This window comes from Phoxinus phoxinus (genome assembly GCF_949152265.1).
Source record: "Phoxinus phoxinus genome assembly, chromosome: 20".
Lineage (NCBI taxonomy): Eukaryota > Metazoa > Chordata > Actinopteri > Cypriniformes > Leuciscidae > Phoxinus > Phoxinus phoxinus.
The window spans coordinates 4784880-4803236 of record NC_136895.1 but is presented as its reverse complement, the minus strand read 5'-3'; the positions used below and the strand labels follow the sequence as shown (position 1 = coordinate 4803236).

The window sequence follows — 18357 nt, the reverse complement described above, 5'->3', positions numbered from 1 at the left end:
CTGTGCACTCGTAGCGAGACTCCACCCACACGCTGTTCTGATTGGCTGTGCACTCGTAGCGAGACTCCACCCACACGCTGTTCTGATTGGCTGTGCACTCGTAGCGAGACTCCGCCCACACGCTGTTCTGATTGGCTGTGCACTCGTAGCGAGACTCCACCCACACGCTGTTCTGATTGGCTGTGCACTCGTAGCGAGACTCCGCCCACACGCTGTTCTGATTGGCTGTGCACTCGTAGCGAGACTCCACCCACACGCTGTTCTGATTGGCTGTGCACTCGTAGCGAGACCCCACCCACACGCTGTTCTGATTGGCTGTGCACTCGTAGCGAGACCCCACCCACACGCTGTTCTGATTGGCTGTGCACTCGTAGCGAGACCCCACCCACACGCTGTTCTGATTGGCTGTGCACTCGTAGCGAGACTCCACCCACACGCTGTTCTGAATGGTTGTGGGTTTAGATTGATTTTGACGCATCTCACAATTGCGTCGCGTCTAGTGTGGACAGACAAATTATTTGTTGCATCGTGTCTGGTTAGGACACGGTGTTAAACGGTTGTGGTTTTGATTATTCATTCTGAGTGCAGTTCCACTTGTTAGTTTGTTTTAATCACTTTAATGTGTGTGTGTGTGTGTGTGTGCAGGGCTCCGTCCACGTCTCCGTCGGCTCACAGCATCAGCAGCATGACCCCGGACCGGACCCGCTTCCCCCGGGGCACCTCGAGCCGGAGCACCTTCCACGGGGCGCAGCTCAGAGACCGGCGCAGCGCCACCTACAACGGCCCCCCCGCCTCGCCCACGCTGTCCCACGACACCGGCGCCCTCGCCCAGGCCCGGCGCGGGGCCTCCTCGGGCTTCATCAGCAAGATCACCTCGAAGTTTGTGCGGAGGTCAGTCTCCAGGTCCATCTCTCAGTGCCTCATGCTTTTCCTTCACAGTCTCCTGGGGTTTGTATGAAAGTCAAGTCATATTATTCTGCATAATGGCCTGTGGTTCAGTACCATTGAAGATCTCCAACACGAGGCAACCGTGATCCTGAATCCATGAATCAATGGTCCTGAATCAATCTATATTGTTAAAAGCGCTATATAAATGAAGGTGACTTGATTGACTTGGCACCTTTAATTGGCTTAAAGGTGTATTGCGTAAGAGAAATGCTCATTCTAAGGTAATAAAAACATAACGGTTCATTATGTAAGGATTACCTTAGAATGAGCATTTCTCTCTACACACACCTGCGGGTCCACATGTTTCTACAGTGGCCCTGAACGGACAAACGCGTTTCGTCACTATGTTCTCCGTGCAAAGAAGCTAGCTAAAGTTAGCGAATAAAACACTGACACAATGATGAACAAGTCACAATTATATTCGCAATAACGTATCGTTTTACTGAATAATTAAGTAAACAAGGAAACCTCATTGCTGAACTGGCTACTCTCTGCTGTCTCAGACGACGACATCACTTCCTGTCGGCACCGTAACTTCTGTTGGGTGCAATTCGTAACCTCACCACTAGATGCCGCTAAAACTTACACACTGCACCTTTAAAGACCATTTCCATATGTCTGTTGATTTGCCAGTGCTTCTACTAGACATCCAAAAGGAGGATGTTATGGCGTGTTAAGTGCTAGTCACAAGATGGATTAACATTCACCAAATATGAAAAAATATTGATCTAATATAAGAAAAATTGGCTTTGATGAGTGAATAAAAAGGAGTTACTTGCTTAAAGAAATGCAACATGAGTTGTGGTTCATATTGTTCTCAAACGTGCACATTCCCTTAAAGCAGTGTAAAAGTCTTTACTTTTGTTTTTGATCAATTTAATGCATGCATATCAATTTCTTTAAAAACAAAACTTATATACTTTTGTATATACTTTTTATTTTACCATTTCATTTGATTGTAATGTATTGACATGTCTAGTTTCTCTTAGTAAAAAATAACCTTTGTCATCATCTTTGTCACCAGCAGAAGTGCCAGAGAAAATAATAAGGACCTCAGAGTATTGTCAAGATCATTATGTTTGAGAGCCATTGTTAAAAAAAGATTTTTATTTCAAATAAATGCTGTTCTTTTGAACTTTCTGTTCATTGAAAAACCCTGAAAACAATATCACGATTTCTACAGCAAAATGAAAAATAACTCTAGAGAGGAGCATTGTGATAATTAAAGGTAGGGTAGGTCAGAATTGTCTAAAAAAAACTTTTATTCAAATTTGTTTAAACTGTCTTTATATACCAATACATAATTAAAATGCAAGTACTTTGAAAGAGAGTATAAAAAACTGAGTGACTCTAGTGTATTTAATCTTCAATAAACACAGCTCATTAATTCCATTCACTCCCACCAAACTGCGACTGCGCGCACGCGGGCGGAGCCAGTAATAGCGGCGGTAGTCATGGCGACGGAGAATGACAGTCGCGCAAGCCAATCACTTGTTTCGTCCCGGTAGGAATTAATGAGTTTTTTTTCAGTTGAGACGCATCGTTGCTATGATACAGAATATCCGTTGGTCCGTGTGGTATTAGTCCCGCCCCTCCTCCACTGTGATTGGACGGTTGGCTAAAAAGTGACAGTGATGAGCCTAAACATTCTTCAACTCTCGGCGACCTGTAAAAAACGCCGAGCGCTCAGCACTTGAGCGTTAAATACTCGCTCGTTACGCTCCTGGCGTTCTAAAAACGCGGCGTTCCCATTGAAAACAATTGAAAAATAAAGCCAGCCGCTTTGGTGGACACACGGCCTTACCTACCCAACCTTTAAGTGCACTATATTACATATTCATTACATCTTTTTAAAAACTTTTTGTCTTCTATCACAAGTTTTTATGATAGCCAGCGTTTAAATGTTTATATTTCAGAAAACTAATTGAAACATAATTATGTCATTAAAAAGTGATGATTTTAATGCAATTGTAATGCAGTGATGCAAAGTTTGTTTTGTAAACAAATTATTTATTTATTTTCCTTAAAAAATTGACGTACTGTTACTGATATACATCCAAAAGAATTGATATCGAGTCGAATTGAATCAAAAATTTGAATTGAATCGCTTGTGAATCGAAATCGAATCGGGACATTTGTGTCAATGCCCAGCCCTGCTGCAGTGTGTGTGTATGGAGGAGAGAGAGCCAGGTGGCCTCACACACACACACACACACACACACACACACACCCGCAGTGCTGAGCATGCAGTGACTCTGAGAGTGCTGCAGTCAGTGAAGGACACTGGGTAAAGTGAGCTCAGTCTCAGAGTCGCCCCCTACTGTCAGTCTGCAGGAGTCTCACACACACATATACACACACACACCCTATCAGGGGTCTCATAACTGCAGATTAATGAATCCTCCATAATATGTATGGTCAGCTTCAGTTTCATGCATTGCTCCTCAGACTCCAGGGCTGGCCCAGTGGTCTCGGGTCTGCTTTGATTCGCTGTTTGTTTGTGTGTGTGTGTGTTGTAGAACTCTGTCTTTCAGAACGGCGAGGTAGGGCTCAATCGTTTGACCTTTCCCCTCAGACTTACACATGAAGCTGTGTCCTCACACACCCTTCTCCTCAGAAACCGTGTGTTTCTCACTAATGATCTGTGCATCTCTGTGAATGTTTGCACGGCCTGCAGACTGATGATGATGATACCCCCCCCCCCCCCCCCCCCACCCGTGTGTCCTCAGACTTTACCTGTGAAGTGTTTCGCTGTTGCACATGTTGAATGCTGACGGCCTGTAGTGATCTGTCCTCCTTCCTCCATTTGAAATGTATTTTACTGGTCAAAAGAAAGTGTGTCCTTCGCCAGCCTATCAAACCCACAGTAACACCTGTTCACTTCTCTTCCACCGTAAGACGGATGTAATGAAGGAATAAGAGGCCGTGTGTGTGTTACTGTGAGTTTCCCACGGTTTAGAAATGGCATGTCAAGCAATCTGTGGTAAAATCACCGTAACACACGGCTCACGGCTTTCATAAAAACAGCAACATGATGAAACCGTCAACAGCCGGAGGTATTGGTATAAATTAGAGTTAATCTTCCTAAGTCTAAAGGTCTGTTCACATGAAGGATGATAACTATAACCATAAAGATGTTCTCATTATACGAGAGTAGCAGAGTCTACACCACAACTTTAACAATAACGTCCGAGGAACAATAGCGTTGGAATCACTCTTCACATTATTTCTCCCCACAAACCAATCCTGCAGAAACAAAAACTTAAGCATTACATTTAGATCTTCAGTGAGCGAGTTTACAACGTTTTTAACCCGATTATGCAGAATAAGTCGACAATGCGTGTGGTCATTTAACGTGTTTTCCTGTATGACAGTCATAAACCGCTTAAAGGATAATTCCGGTATTTAACACCTTGAGTCTATATTGTAGTTTGTTTTGGATGAACAAGAGTGGTGGACAACATTTTTTTGACAATGGTTCCTCTCTCGAGTTTTTGACTATAATAGAATTGGCCATGGACCCATTTAACATTGGAGTCAATGGGCATGTCTGAAAATGTAATTAAAACAGCCAATAATGTTCGTTTACAAAACTGTTAAACTCACCGAGTGATTAGTGGTGTTCGTTGATGTTCCAGAAACAAAAAGTGTTGCGAAATACAGTTTCTGTCGTGTTTTATTCGTCATTTTGTAAAATCCCATTGAATTCTGTTGAAGGACTGAGTGCTCGTTAATATAAATGCGCTACCGGTAACGGAAAGGGGGCTGTTTACATTTGGTCGATGTAGTCTTTTTGCTCGCTTCCGTTTCTCATAAGGCTAGCGAGCAGAGCAACTGTGCTCCGGGGGAGTAAGCCAAATAAACAAACAAAACCTTGAACATATTGAAAGACGTGACCACTGACCAGTGCAATATGAAGTTGAACTCGACTGTGACCGTGAGTGTCCCGCGAGACATAAACATCGGTTATCGCCATCAAGTGGTCGGGAGTGTGCTAACGCTTCAGATTCAAATATTGAGCGGAAGTTACACGGTTGTGAAGTGTCTGAAAAAATAGTTCCACTATAGCAAAATAAACGGATCGGAATCATATATTGCGACGATATATTGTTTATAATCATCAACGAACACCACTAACCACTCGGTGAGTTTAAAACAGCCAATAATGTTCGTTTACAAAACTGTTAATGACATTTTCGGACATGCCCATTGACTCCAATGTTAAATGGGTCCATGGCCAATTCTATTATAGTCAAAAACTCGAGAGAGGAACCATTGTCAAAAAAATGTTGTCCACCACTCTTGTTCATCCAAAACAAACTACAATAAAGACTCAAGGTGTTAAATACCGGAATTATCCTTTAAGCATACACCGATTGAGAGATTTTTATCCATTACCGTGATTCTGCCTGGCGAGTAAACGCAGTAACCTGTGACAGGAAAGCATCACGGCGAGGTCATATTAGCAATATTTCAGCGATATCGGCGGGCAAAAAAGATTGTCTATTGTCAACAGAGTAGCGATGTATGAAGCACAGCTCACACACTAGACACAATCAGCTGTTGATTCTGTCGTCAGTTTGGCAAAATTCACGTCACCAACTTGAACATGAGCAAAATCTCCACGGGGAACCTTGAAGAAGTCAACTATAGTCACGACTGTTTCCCGAATCTGCACATCGCAAACTGCTCGTTCACCCGCGTTGGGTAATGACGTCACGCAGGAGTGGAGTAATAACTACTTTAATGAATCAGTTTGAGATCGTATTAACGCTAGATGTTTTGCTGTAAATTACAGACATGTCATCTGGCGACTATTTCTCAATTTTCTCTGATATTTTGCTCTATTTACAGATTATGTACTAGAGCACGTACGCACAATATGCCACGCTAAAACACGTGAATGACATTTGTATGTATTCTAAATAAAAGATATAGATTGTACTGAATATCAGCTTGCTTATTTTGCTCAAGATAAGGATTGATTGAGTCCATAGGTGAAAAAAAACACAAGAAACTCTGCTTCTAACCACGGCTCGAGAGCTGTCGCTCCAAACACTCAACTCTGCGATGTTGTTCGCGGAACGATGGTTTCGGGAAACGGCGACTCGTTGAACTATGACGATAATGACAGAACTTGCGAGTTATATCACACTCAGACTATTTAGAAAAATATCATAAAATTGTGTTTTTGTGAGTTGCATATAAATTTGCTCATTGTAAGAAAATAGTGACGTCTAAACAACGTCTATAACAATAACGACAGAAGACCGATACTGTCAGAGTGATTTTTTTCTCCGCAAAGCCCATTCTCAGCCAATTCTAAAGATTTAATTGGTCCTGTCAATCACAATGCCAATTGCCTTACAAGGCGCTAAAACAAATACTAACCCTTAACCTGCATCTAAACCCGTAACTTCAGCTCCGTGTGGCATTGGTAGCACATCCTGATAGATGGCATTACTGTCGTGATCAGATCAATCCGGTCCATTTACACAACACCGTTTTAAACCAAAAACTTGTTATGGGTTTTGGCCGTTCATTTACACGGCGTTGGCGTTTTGGGCCTGAAAACAGGATTCAAAGTGCAAGTTTTTAACAACGATACCGTTATCGTCTCCGTGTAAACTACAAAAACATGAATCTGTGAAAGCGCTGATGTTGTGTATTACGTGGTCAGTCTGTAGAAGTGTTTCTTTAAAAAGTGACGTCGCCACCTACTGGCCTGCCAGGAATAATACAGCGTTTCTAGTCAGTTTTACGCATCCGTGTGAACCGGGATCGCTTTGACAATATTGCCGTCTGCACATGGAAAAACTCAGTACGTCGTGTAAACGTACCCTTAGTCGACCACTGAGGTGTAAACATTGACAGCCAATCAAAAGACGATATAAATGCAGCGCACACTTAGCATGTAAACCAGAAAGCGCTCGTCTCCTGGTGTGGACGCTGATATAGTTATCACTATAGTTCTGGTTTCTGGTGTGAACAGGCCTTAAATATAAGCAGTTAGGTCGCCTAGAATCCTGTTTCTGTCAGAACAGCGGATTTATACTCAGCTGTGGTTTTACAGTTCAGTTGTCCACTGCTTTCTCAATATGACCTCTGATATTTCCCAAGGTTACCCAGTGAAGGAGAGGCCCGCGGTCGGGCGTACAGTTTGAGGTGAGGTTTCTATTGGTCCTCTGATTCCCTTAGACTCTGTCTTCTGTGAAACTGTAGCTTGTTGCTGCCCCTCCAGCTCAGCCGACAAGAGTCAGCGCTGATCCCAAGTGTTGAGATGACGACTGTACAGTGTGTGTGTGTGTGCGATAATGTGTGTTTTGCATGTTTTCTAAGCAATGAGAACTGTCTTCTGTCTTTCTAATATAGATTTTAACAACCATGTTCACTTGCCAGTCCATTTATAGTAGTGATGAACCGTTACTGAAAATCTTAGTACCTCAAAAAAGCAGAAGCAGACGTTCAAACATGTACGCTATATATTGTGTGCCTAATTTGTATGTTATGCTTTAGCTTTATTTGCTCCAGATTTTTTTTCCCATGCACAGATTTTCCCCCCCATGCACCTTATTAATTTTTGTGAAGTCCGAGAACATCTAATATGAAGATAACTATTACAATATATTACCAGCCACACCGATAGACGATAACATTCTGCTTCTTATAAGCATACACTGGTTATTTCATATGGAGATTTATACAGCTCTTTAACTCTAACTCTTTCCATGTTTTCACTGTCATTGTTATGCGGTAGGGGGCGCTATTACACATCTTCTGAAATACAGAATCTGCGGATCCAAAAGCAAACCACAGACGCATTGCGTACGCACACGTAAGCTAACGCCATCATCAAACATTGAACAGCTTATAAATCAAATCTGCCTAACGTCACCGAATGTAAAGTCGACCCAAGAAGAGGAAACGACTGCGAGCTTTGATGGACTCAATCTGGCGAATGTTTTATAAAACGCTGGAGGCGCCATTATCATTATAGTGGTTGTTCACTTCCCTATTCTCACAGACTTAGAATGATTACGATAACTTTATGGTCTTGGTGTGAACGGTGGCCCTTAAACGTCTGTTTGCACCAATAACGATATTTATATCATAATTATAATATGAAACAAACCAACAGATTTTTATATTGGAGCATTGCAGTTAAGTTGTGTACCGCTTTATATACTCAAGCTCTTTAAAGTCAGCTGGATTCTGATTGGCTGTCAATGATTTTATTGTTAATCAGTTGCAAAAAATTGCTCTGACCGTGATTCCCACGATATCGTTATATTGTAGTTGTGATGTGGACTTCCCTCTTCTCATAATTAGAACGATTATTAAAACTTTATATAATTATCGTTCTGGGTGTGAACGGATAATAGCGTTGATAGTGTTCACACCAATAATGATAACTAAAGTGGCGTACAAACTAACGCACGGTAACATTGCTTTTAATATGAGCATTCGCTGCGATATTGTCGTCTGCTGCTTTAAATGCGTGAGCGTTTTGAAGTCGGCTGGATTCTGATTGGCTGTCAATGTTTTTATAGTTTTTTTTTTTTTTAATAGTTCTGAAAGTGATTCCAGCGATATAATTTCTGCGTTTCGTGATAGGATTAGTAGACTTTACTATTAGTAAATTTGACCGATTATTAAAACTCTATCGTTATAGTTATACTATATAGTATATAGTTGAACGAGTCCACAACACAACTATAACGATAACGTCACAGAGGAACGATATCGTTGGAATCACTTTCAGAATGATTTTTTTCTAGCTGATGAAAGAAAAAAAACATTGACAGCCAATCAGAATCGAACGACTTCAGGGAGCTTGAGCATTTAAAGTGACAGGCGACAAAATTGCAGCGAACGCTTAGAATAAATTGAGCGGAATCGTCTGCAGGTGTGGACGCTAATATAGCTATCATTATCTTTCTAGCGGATGTTCTTGGTGTGACCTGGGGCCAGTTGCATAAACTTAGCCACTATGATAAGACTGTCTTAAGAACCAGTTTGACCAATTAGCAGTTAATCAGTCTTGCTTTCACAATTTTAATTGACCGTTCGCAAAGACCCGCCCCCTTTAGTTATGTCCGACAAGCCACGCCCACTCTCACGCCACACCATGTTCACACGCATTGAAAACACACGCGGAGCAGAGAGGACACTGACAAACACAGACCAGGTTACTATTGATATGAAACAAAGTCTCAACTTTCAGATTTGGTCATTTTTATTAATAAATCCCGTTTTGTGACTCTTTAATGTGTGTGACAGATCGCTGTAGACTCAGTTAAAGCTGCTCGTGAACCGATCATCTCTTCCTTCTAGTTCATTTATAGCATCAAATAAACATGGATGAACATCAGAAGGAATGTTGTTTAAAAGGCGTCAGTACACTCCGCTTCTCAAGTTCAAATCCTCCAACGGTAATCTACTGACTCTCCTGACGGCTTTGTCGGACAAAATGGAGGATTCGGCGGGTGGCGGATTATGATTGGTCAGATCGCCTGTCAATCAAACTCCCTGCGAAGGGTCAATTAGACCAATCTACCAATTTATGTAACTGACTTAAAAGTTAGGGGCTGTCTTGATGAAAAAATTGAGATGACGAACTTTTAAGACTAGTCTAAGCTGTTTATGCAACCGACCACTGGTCTTAACTCTACGATCAGCAGAGCTCGTGGTTTATGAAGCTAAACCTGACGCTCTGAACGCTTCTGTGTTTGTCATCAGGAGCGGATCCGGGGAACCCAAGGAGGACGGCCGCGACTCGAAGCCGAGATCGCTGCGCTTCACCTGGAGCATGAAGACCACCTCGTCCATGGAGCCGGGAGACATGATGAGAGAGATCCGCAAGGTGCTGGACGCCAACAACTGCGACTACGAGCAGCGCGAGCGCTTCTTGCTCTTCTGCGTTCACGGAGACGCGCGGCAGGACAGCCTCGTCCAGTGGGAGATGGAGGTCTGCAAACTGCCCCGCCTGTCCCTCAACGGGGTCCGCTTCAAGCGCATATCGGGGACCTCCATCGCCTTCAAGAACATCGCTTCCAAAATTGCCAATGAGCTCAAGCTGTAGGCGAAGGGTTCGAGAAAATACAAAACTATAGGCAACACTAAAAAGGAATTTCGCCAGGAAGTTTGAGCGCCGTTTTTGAGTTCCTGCTTCTGTAAGCTACTGCTGTAATGTTTAGTGGAGACAAAAAATATGAATGCGAAACGATGAAAAAGCGCCCTAGCCCCGATCTCCGTGACCTCTAGCATTATACGCCTGGTTAAAACAACCATCTTGCAATAATATCGAAACCCTTTCAGGGTCGGCAGGACACACAATCTGTCGAGCTAATTATCGTAACGAACTTCAAACCGACTTTTTCCACATGTACAGTTAAGATTTAGAATGTTTTTGTTGTATTGAATTGATCATAGAGACTGTCAGCCTACTTATGTGGAGGTGTTGTACAGTCACTGTTGAGCTCTGTACAGAAAAATGATGTTCAATGTGTCATACTTGTTTAGTTTGTTGCTTTTCCCCTTTTTTTAGACTGACACCACCCAGTTTTGACAGTTCTTTTATATGTTCTCAACACTTGTTTATGCAACAATTGAAATTCGATTATTTTCTCACCCTCCTGCGTTCAAGCGCGCATGCTGTTGTTTTTCATGAAAGAAGAACATTTTGATTTTTCCATTATGACCAGCTCCAAAAATGACACAAAACACCACCATAAAGTTAAATAGCCATGCATTAATCCAAAATTGTACGTTGGTAATGCGTTTAGTTTACTTTTGTGTTCTATGGAGAAGTAACAACATGCATGGATGGACATGAGGGTAAGCAAATAATGCCAGAACTTTCCTTTTCTTGTGTGAATTCTCCTTTTAGTTCAGAGTGAGAATTAGACGTGATCACGACATCAGAGAAGTGTTGTGTAGAGCAGGCGGTGTGTTTCCCAGAAGCGGACGCATGGATGTACAGCTCAGCTAGAAAATAGCACACGAGCGTCTACATTAACATTCCTTAGAGAACACACACTGAGACTAACATCATCAGAAACACTGCAGTGTGTGTGTCTGTGTGTGTGTGTGCTTGTACAACTATCTTTGTGAGGACCAGTTTGAGTTTTAAACCATCAGAGTGAGGACAAAGAGAGTAAAGTGAGGACATTTTGGCCAGTCCTCACTTTCTGAGACCTCTTTAAAGGCCGGTTTGAGGGTCAAGACTTGGTTTTAGGGATAATAAGGTTATGAGGTCAAGGGTCGGTTTAGGGTCAGGGTTCGGGTTAGGCACTTAGTTGTGATGGGTAAGGTTTGGGTAAACTGCTAGAGATTTCATTGTGTCAATGAATGTCCTCATAAAGATAGGTGTGTGTGTGTGTGTGTGTGTGTGTGTGTGGCGCGTGTGAACACACTTTCAGAATCACGTGAAAAGCTTCAACTAATAACTACAAGAAATTTATTTATTAAGCCATTTTATGCCTTGTTTTATTACCTGTAGAAACTGTTCATCCAGAGAATGCATGACTTTTTTTTTAAATGTAATTTGTTTTGTAATAAGTGGTGACGATGAAGATGATGATGATGATGATGGATTACAACCACTCGTACTGGTACTTTCTACTAGTTCTTTTGTACTGAAGTATTGAAGGTTAAATGTGCAATGCTGTCTATGTTGTATTACTGTAATGCTGAGTAAAGAGGTTGTGACTGCACACGTTTGAGGGACGAGGAGGTCAAGTTACCGTAGTTTGAGAATATTACGATATTAAAAGGGTAAAGCTGTGATTAAAGCTCAGAGAGGCATTGAATGTTCGAATGTCAACTGTGATGTTGCATTTTGTGACGGTACATTTCCAGGACAAATTTCTTTTCTTTTTTCAAAGTGAAACTCTTTGGGAAGGAAGCTGAAGGCTGAGGATCTCCAAAAAAAAAAAAATGCAATTAACTCTTCAACACATTTCGTCCTTCCACACACTTTTCCCATTTATTCTCTCGACATTGTACTGTACATTTCTGCGGAAAATCCCTTGGGCCACTGTGGTTCAACTTCAGTCCCACTGGAGCACATTAAAGCTTACTTGAAATGAGTCTTTGAACTGAGAAGTTTTGTGTCCTTTTTCCCCCACTAACATCATTGCAGTAATTATATCAAGTCATTTGTTGTTCTTAAAGGAAAACCGAACTGTTCTTGTGTTTTGCACATGATCATCTATGTTTATGATATAGTAAATATGCTTGTCTGCTAGCTGAGTCTGGAAATGCAAACGCAACAAAAAAATTATATACAGGTGAAACTTCAAAAATTTGAATAGAAAAGTTCATTTATTTCAGTAATTCAACTTAGAAGGTGAAGCTAATATATTATATAGACTCATTACATGCGAAGTGAGATATTTCAAGCCTTTATTAGTTATAATTTTGATTAGGGCTCACAGCTTATGAAAACCTTTTCACAAATTTGGGATTTTCATAAGCTGTAAGCCATAATCATCACAATTATAACAAATAAAGGCTTGAAATATCTCACTTCGCATGTAATGAGTCTATATAATATATTAGTTTCACCTTTTAAGTTGAATTACTGAAATAAATGAACTTTTGCACCATATTCTCATTTTTCGAGTTTCACCTGTATGTTAATTTCATTAACATGAATAACAATTTCATTAACAGTACAAAAAAATTCCCTGTATTCATATTTCAGGCCAAAATCGAAAGAAAGAAATCAAATCAATTGCATTTTGCGGAAAATTTTGACATTTTCATGAAAATATGTGTGGATGTAATAGCTATATAGAACTGGGTGAAATATTACCAGGGTGTTTTCCATGAGATTCACCCTAATGATAGAAACCATAGGCGAATAAACCACTAGCTTCAAAAAAATATTTTACAAACAAAGCAAAAAGTGTCCCTTTTCAATCATAATATTGGTGAGACCAGCAGGCTTGTCCTCGGAGAAATGGCTCTTCAGTTCTCCTGACGGCTGCTTCACTTCTGAGTCGGCACCAGGTCATCAATGCCGCTGTTGTTCTCCAGTCTTTTCTCCATTCGGATGAGAAGTTGGACCCCATCCACCACTAGCTGGGTCAGCCCCACTTCATTAAACCCAATGGTCTGCAGGTTGCTGATCTTGTAGACGCCTGGACAGCCTGTGTATTAAAAACAATGCAACCGTTTAAGTTTGTTTCGAGTAGTTCCTTTTTTAATTTAAACAATCAGGTTAGTAGATCAATCATGCAAATATAACAGTGGCAGCTTCATTCTCATTTATACATGACATTAAAATATGTGTAGTACTTGCCATCATCCTCATGGAGCTTTGATTAACAGATGGTTTTGTTTTACAAGCTTGGTGTGAATATCATCTGGGCAGACATTGATTAATGTTGCATTGAATTTGAAGAAGGAATGGCAAAAATGTATTTAATGAAAACGGTGGACGTTGAAACCACTGAGTACATTGAGCTCGACATGGCCAAGGAGATGGACAAGCGTAGCGCCAAACATTAGTCCCAAACTGATGAGTGATATCGTCTTGCGGTGCGTAGATTCAAAAAGTACTTCAGAAAATAACAAAAAAATGTACCAAAAAAAATTGGGGGGAATGGAGGATTGTTGTGATATGTATATAATCATGTAGATTATTGATGTGAATATCTGTATATCCCTTGTGCACTGTTTGATTTCTGTGTACACCCTTTATGGTGCGGGTCAAATTGACCTCAATTCCTCAAAAATCACACTATGAAAAACAACAACGATTCAGGTACAAATTGTAAACTTTTAATATCAACATTTGTAAAACAAAAAAAAACAAAAAAATGAACATGATTTATGGAAAACATGTTTAACCATTTTTTAAAACAGTTTTGTTTTGACAAAATATTATTATTGATTAACAGAATACTGTTTTTTTTTTTTTACGTTTACGTTTTCTTTTTTTTTCTTTTTTTTACATTTTATACTTAGAACATCATAACTGAACAATTACATTTAGCTGTATAATGAAAATAATGTTTACTTTTCCTAAGTTGGCTCAACTTTTGTTTTGTAGACTCATTTCATAAAGTCAAGAATTTACTTCTGACATGATGAGCACACAGCAAGTGTGTGTTTTCTGCATATTAATGTCTTGCACTTCACACACGCTGCTGGTTTTGCTCTCGCACTCGGATGGGCACACACACCTCACATCACAAGTGCCCTGCCATACATAACATACATGTTTTTATTTTGTGTCTGTACAGTCTCTTTTGAATAGCTGCCTATGAGGGTCAAATTGACACTATTAGTAATAATATGAACGTAATAGTCAAGAATATTTGTATAGCGCTTTTCACAATACAGATTGTATCAAAGCAGCTTCACAGTATTAATAGTAATAGTAATTTTGTTTGTATATGTCAAAACACATCAGCATGTTGAAACTTTGCATGCATGTTCATGATGATAAATGAGAAAAAGTCACAAAATATCAAGAGAAAAAAACAAAGGTTTAATTTTATTTCAGGGAGCTTGAAAAAATAAATGATAGCTAATTTTAACAATCTGGCTGACAAAATATTTTTCTGTATTGAAATAAGTATGGAAAAGCTATTTTTTAGCTTCATAAGGTAGTAAAAAGCCACAATAACAAAATATAACCAATAAATGTTATTATTTTGGGTCGGTACAGTTGCCTTAGAGCGTTAAAATATGAGGGTCAAATTGACCCGCGAACATCACGAACGTAATAGTAATTTTGTTTGTATATGTCAAAACACATCAGCATGTTGAAACTTTGCATGTTCATGATGATAAATGAGAAAAAGTCACAAAATATCAAGGAAAAAAAACATAAGTTAACCAGTATTTCCAACAAAAAGTTATTAAAATGTTTTGGACTGTTTGTGGCTCTAGAACATTTGAGATCTACCCCAGGAATGCTGAGACCAACCCCGATTAGTGTCCTAAATTTCACAACCTTTAATGTGGAAAAATAAAGCTGTGTCCAAAAACACTCATCTTTAGAGTAAGTACTAAAGTAAGTCCTATATAGTATGACTGTAATCTGGACGTGATGCATCCGCCACGTTGTCATTGTAATGTGACCCGCAGCATTAGTCACTTCACTGGCGGTCACAGCCCGTCTGCTGTTGCCTCATGGGATAGTAAAGTGTCTGTTACTATATCTATTGTCTATTATCTAAGTGTCTATTATTATAGTAGATTGCGCATTTCAGAATCTTGCCGGAAGTATTCGGTCATCCGGGTGCTTTTTGCCTACTTTTTTTACGAGTACTGAAAATTCAGACTTACTTTTCTTGGTAACACTTTACAATAAGGTTCATTAGTTAACATTAGTTAATGTAGTCACTAACAATGAGCATTACATTTGTTACAGTATTTATTAATCTTTGTTAATAAAAATACAGCTGTTCATTGTTTGTTAATGTTAGCTCACACCAAATACAACCTTTGATTTGAATAATGTATTAGTAAATGTTGAAACTAATATTAACTAAGATGAATAAACGCTGTAGAAGTATTGTTCATTCTTAGTCCGTAGTTCACTAATGAACCTTATTGTAAAGTGTTCATTTTTACACACTGTTTTCGCCTACTGTATATAACTAGTCACATTTTAATGCAGCCTAATTACATTTTCATGTTAGACTGTGGCTGATATCATGTGTGATTTTACACGAGTGAGTTTTGCCATACTTGTTGCTTCCATCTGCAGTCGTAGTCTGTCCAAGATGTCGTCGATGCGCTTGTTCTCAGCGAGATGCAGCAGTTTCACCGTGACACTCGCCCTCAGGCCCGTGCCCACCTCCGCAGGCGAGCTGATCACCCAGCCCAGGTGAGGCTTCCAGATAAATGGGTGTCTCCGCTTATTATATACTGCCTCCATCTAAAAACAAAATATGGCATAATCGACTATAGAATATGGCATGCCTCATGGTTCAATATTAAATGGATGGTTCAGAGTAAAATCAACCTAGGATGCTTTGCACCGTGACCTCGAGCCAAACACCCCCAGAAGCTTTTCCCCCTTGGTGGAACATTATTAAAGTGAGAGGTTATTTAGAGATATCAGCGAATGGCTTAGTGCGGGCGCTAACGGCTCCAAGGTTGTATCTGGTAAATTACCGCACTAATAATGCCCGGGACGGCACCAAACTTCTACAGTAGTGCAAAGAGGTTCTGTACTCATAAAACGAGGCATTGTGAAGTGTGTAAGTACATCAGGAGTTTATTTAAATAACACTTTCCTGATGGCTAATGCTACCGCTAACCCGGACGTCGAGGTCACTTCTTTGATCTGGGAAAAGCCCGTAAAAGTCCTGGCAGTTTTTTGGTATATCCAAGTTTTTTTTTATTTTTTTCTCCGAAGTGTTGACAACTTAAGGCCCTCGCACACAAAATAGTTCGGAAAAAGTCCGAAATCCACGTCCGAAATTTTTGCTCGTTCAAAAATAAATACGACCTCACGTTATGTCAATCATGCTTACACACTGCCTCCGAAACTTTCGCCTGTCATACATTTTTTTAATCGGGTTTGATTTTTTGCGTTTTTCGCATCCGTAGCAAGCAGTTTGAATGGTGTTTGAATGGCGTTTTGACAATTCAGAGCCACCAAATCACGAATACGAAAAAACGCATACGAAAATTTCGGACTCAGTGTGCCTCAGTCAGGACCTTTAGTGTTAACTAAAATTGTGGCAAACTGGTACTACCAACAAAATATCAGTGCATTCCTGGAGCTGGGCGTCGCTACACTACATCCTCATTCATCGCTTTCTGCCAGGACTTTTACTGGCTTTTCCCAAATCACGGAAGTGACCTTGACGTCCGGGTTAGCGGTAGCATTAGCCATCAGGAAAGTGTTATTTAAATAAACTCCTGATGTACTTACACACTTCCCAATGCCTCGTTTTATGAGTACAGAACATATTTGCACTACTGTAGAAGTTTGGTGCCATCCCGGGCATTATTAGTGCGGTAATTTACCAGATACAACCTTGGATCCGTTAGCGCCCGCACTAAGCCATTCGCTGATATCTCTAAATACGCTCTAACTTTAAAGGTGGGGTATGTGATTTGCAAAACGGCCGGCAGATTTTGAAAATACACAACTCAAATGGTCCTACCTTCTTTCCTTTGACTCCACCCATTCAAAGAACATGGACATGGATGGGGGGAGGGGGGGATGGTACGACCGTTTGATTGACACACTTACTGTCCAATGATTCTAGCTGGACTTGGAAATGATTGGCTGGAGTTTTTCGAGTCCTGCCCGTTCCACAGATGATTAAATTGCTTAATTTTTATTTCAGTGCTTCTAACTCAGTGGCTGTAAGTGGGTTAGGAATAGGATTTTAAGTGATTTTGAAAAAATGGCCAAAAAAGAGAATTACATACCCCACCTTTAATAATGTTCCACCAAGGGGGAAAAGGGGGGGATGGTTTGGCTCGAGGTCACGGTGCAAAGGACCCTAGGTTGATTTTACTCCGAACCATCCCTTATAGACCTTTTGTCTTCTCATAGAAAACATATCAACATGATATTGTATAAGGTAGTGGATTGATATAAACCTTCAGCACATTGACGCAGATAGTTTTAAATGCTTCTTGTAAGCAAGCATCACTTCTGTAAGACACTAGTTTCAGATGGTCTTCCATGTTAACCCAGACAGCCAGGGTCCCATCCTTGCTCAACCTGATCAGAAGGCAAAAACATATAAGCAAAAATCAAATTGCTTAACATTATTTAACCACAACTTATGAACCCTGACCAACCACAGGGCCCTCGCATCAGGCCAGTCACGAGCCACACCGATCTTTATCAGAGAAGATGGTGGAGCGTCCATCACAACCCCTCGGTCTTCACTCTCATGGCTGAGTTCATCTATGGAGTAAAGCTTTCCTGGCAGATCCTCAGCCAACTGCTCCAAAGCTACAACACAAGTTAAGTAAGGGATAATGTACATCCAGCCGATTGTTATCTCAGAATAAACCCCCGACAGGGTGATGAGGACCCCAAAGCGAAGCGGAGCCTGAATGGGTTTATTCTGAGATAACAACCGACTGGATGTACATTATCCTGCTTATTACACGGCTACTTGCCACGTAAGTAAATAATTAGATACAAAATATTAATATGAGTGTAAATATTTTATTAGGTCTTAAAATGCAAAGCTTCCGTGGAGAGAGCAGTTGCTAGCGCGGCAAGTTCAAACTATACAAACATTTAAGATATATACGGTACCACTTATTACACAACATTTACACACATACATAATTATGGAGATAAGAGATATTGATTTTAGATTAAACTGTTTTAAAAGCGTACCCGTTTGTTATCTTATAATCCAACAGTGTACAAAACAATATTCACAAAATGGCAGCAGCTGCGTTTGT

At 40.5% G+C, this 18357-nt stretch overlaps 2 protein-coding genes across 3 annotated transcripts in view; one reads left to right on the top strand and one right to left on the bottom strand.

Annotated features, from left to right (window-relative positions):
- Window positions 1-12047, top strand: part of mark1 (MAP/microtubule affinity-regulating kinase 1) — a 72364-nt gene extending 60317 nt beyond the window's left edge. Inside the window, exons 16-18 of one of the 2 annotated variants that reach the window (XM_079594075.1) lie at window positions 646-891; window positions 7069-7113; window positions 9688-12047. In XM_079594075.1, coding sequence (XP_079450201.1) covers window positions 646-891; window positions 7069-7113; window positions 9688-10030 — 634 coding nt within the window. In that variant the 3' untranslated portion in view covers window positions 10031-12047. The remainder of the gene's footprint in view (window positions 1-645; window positions 892-7068; window positions 7114-9687) is intronic. The other variant, XM_079594076.1, reaches the window with a different exon arrangement.
- LOC306988901 (creatine kinase B-type) lies at window positions 11919-17757 on the bottom strand. Its single transcript, XM_079594079.1, has 3 exons — window positions 17533-17757; window positions 15658-15847; window positions 11919-13103 (listed from the first exon to the last, which is right to left on the bottom strand). Exons 1-3 carry the CDS (start codon window positions 17617-17619, stop codon window positions 12943-12945), a joined length of 438 nt encoding a protein of 145 aa, XP_079450205.1. The 5' UTR covers window positions 17620-17757; the 3' UTR covers window positions 11919-12942.
- Window positions 17758-18357: the final 600 nt, after the last annotated feature.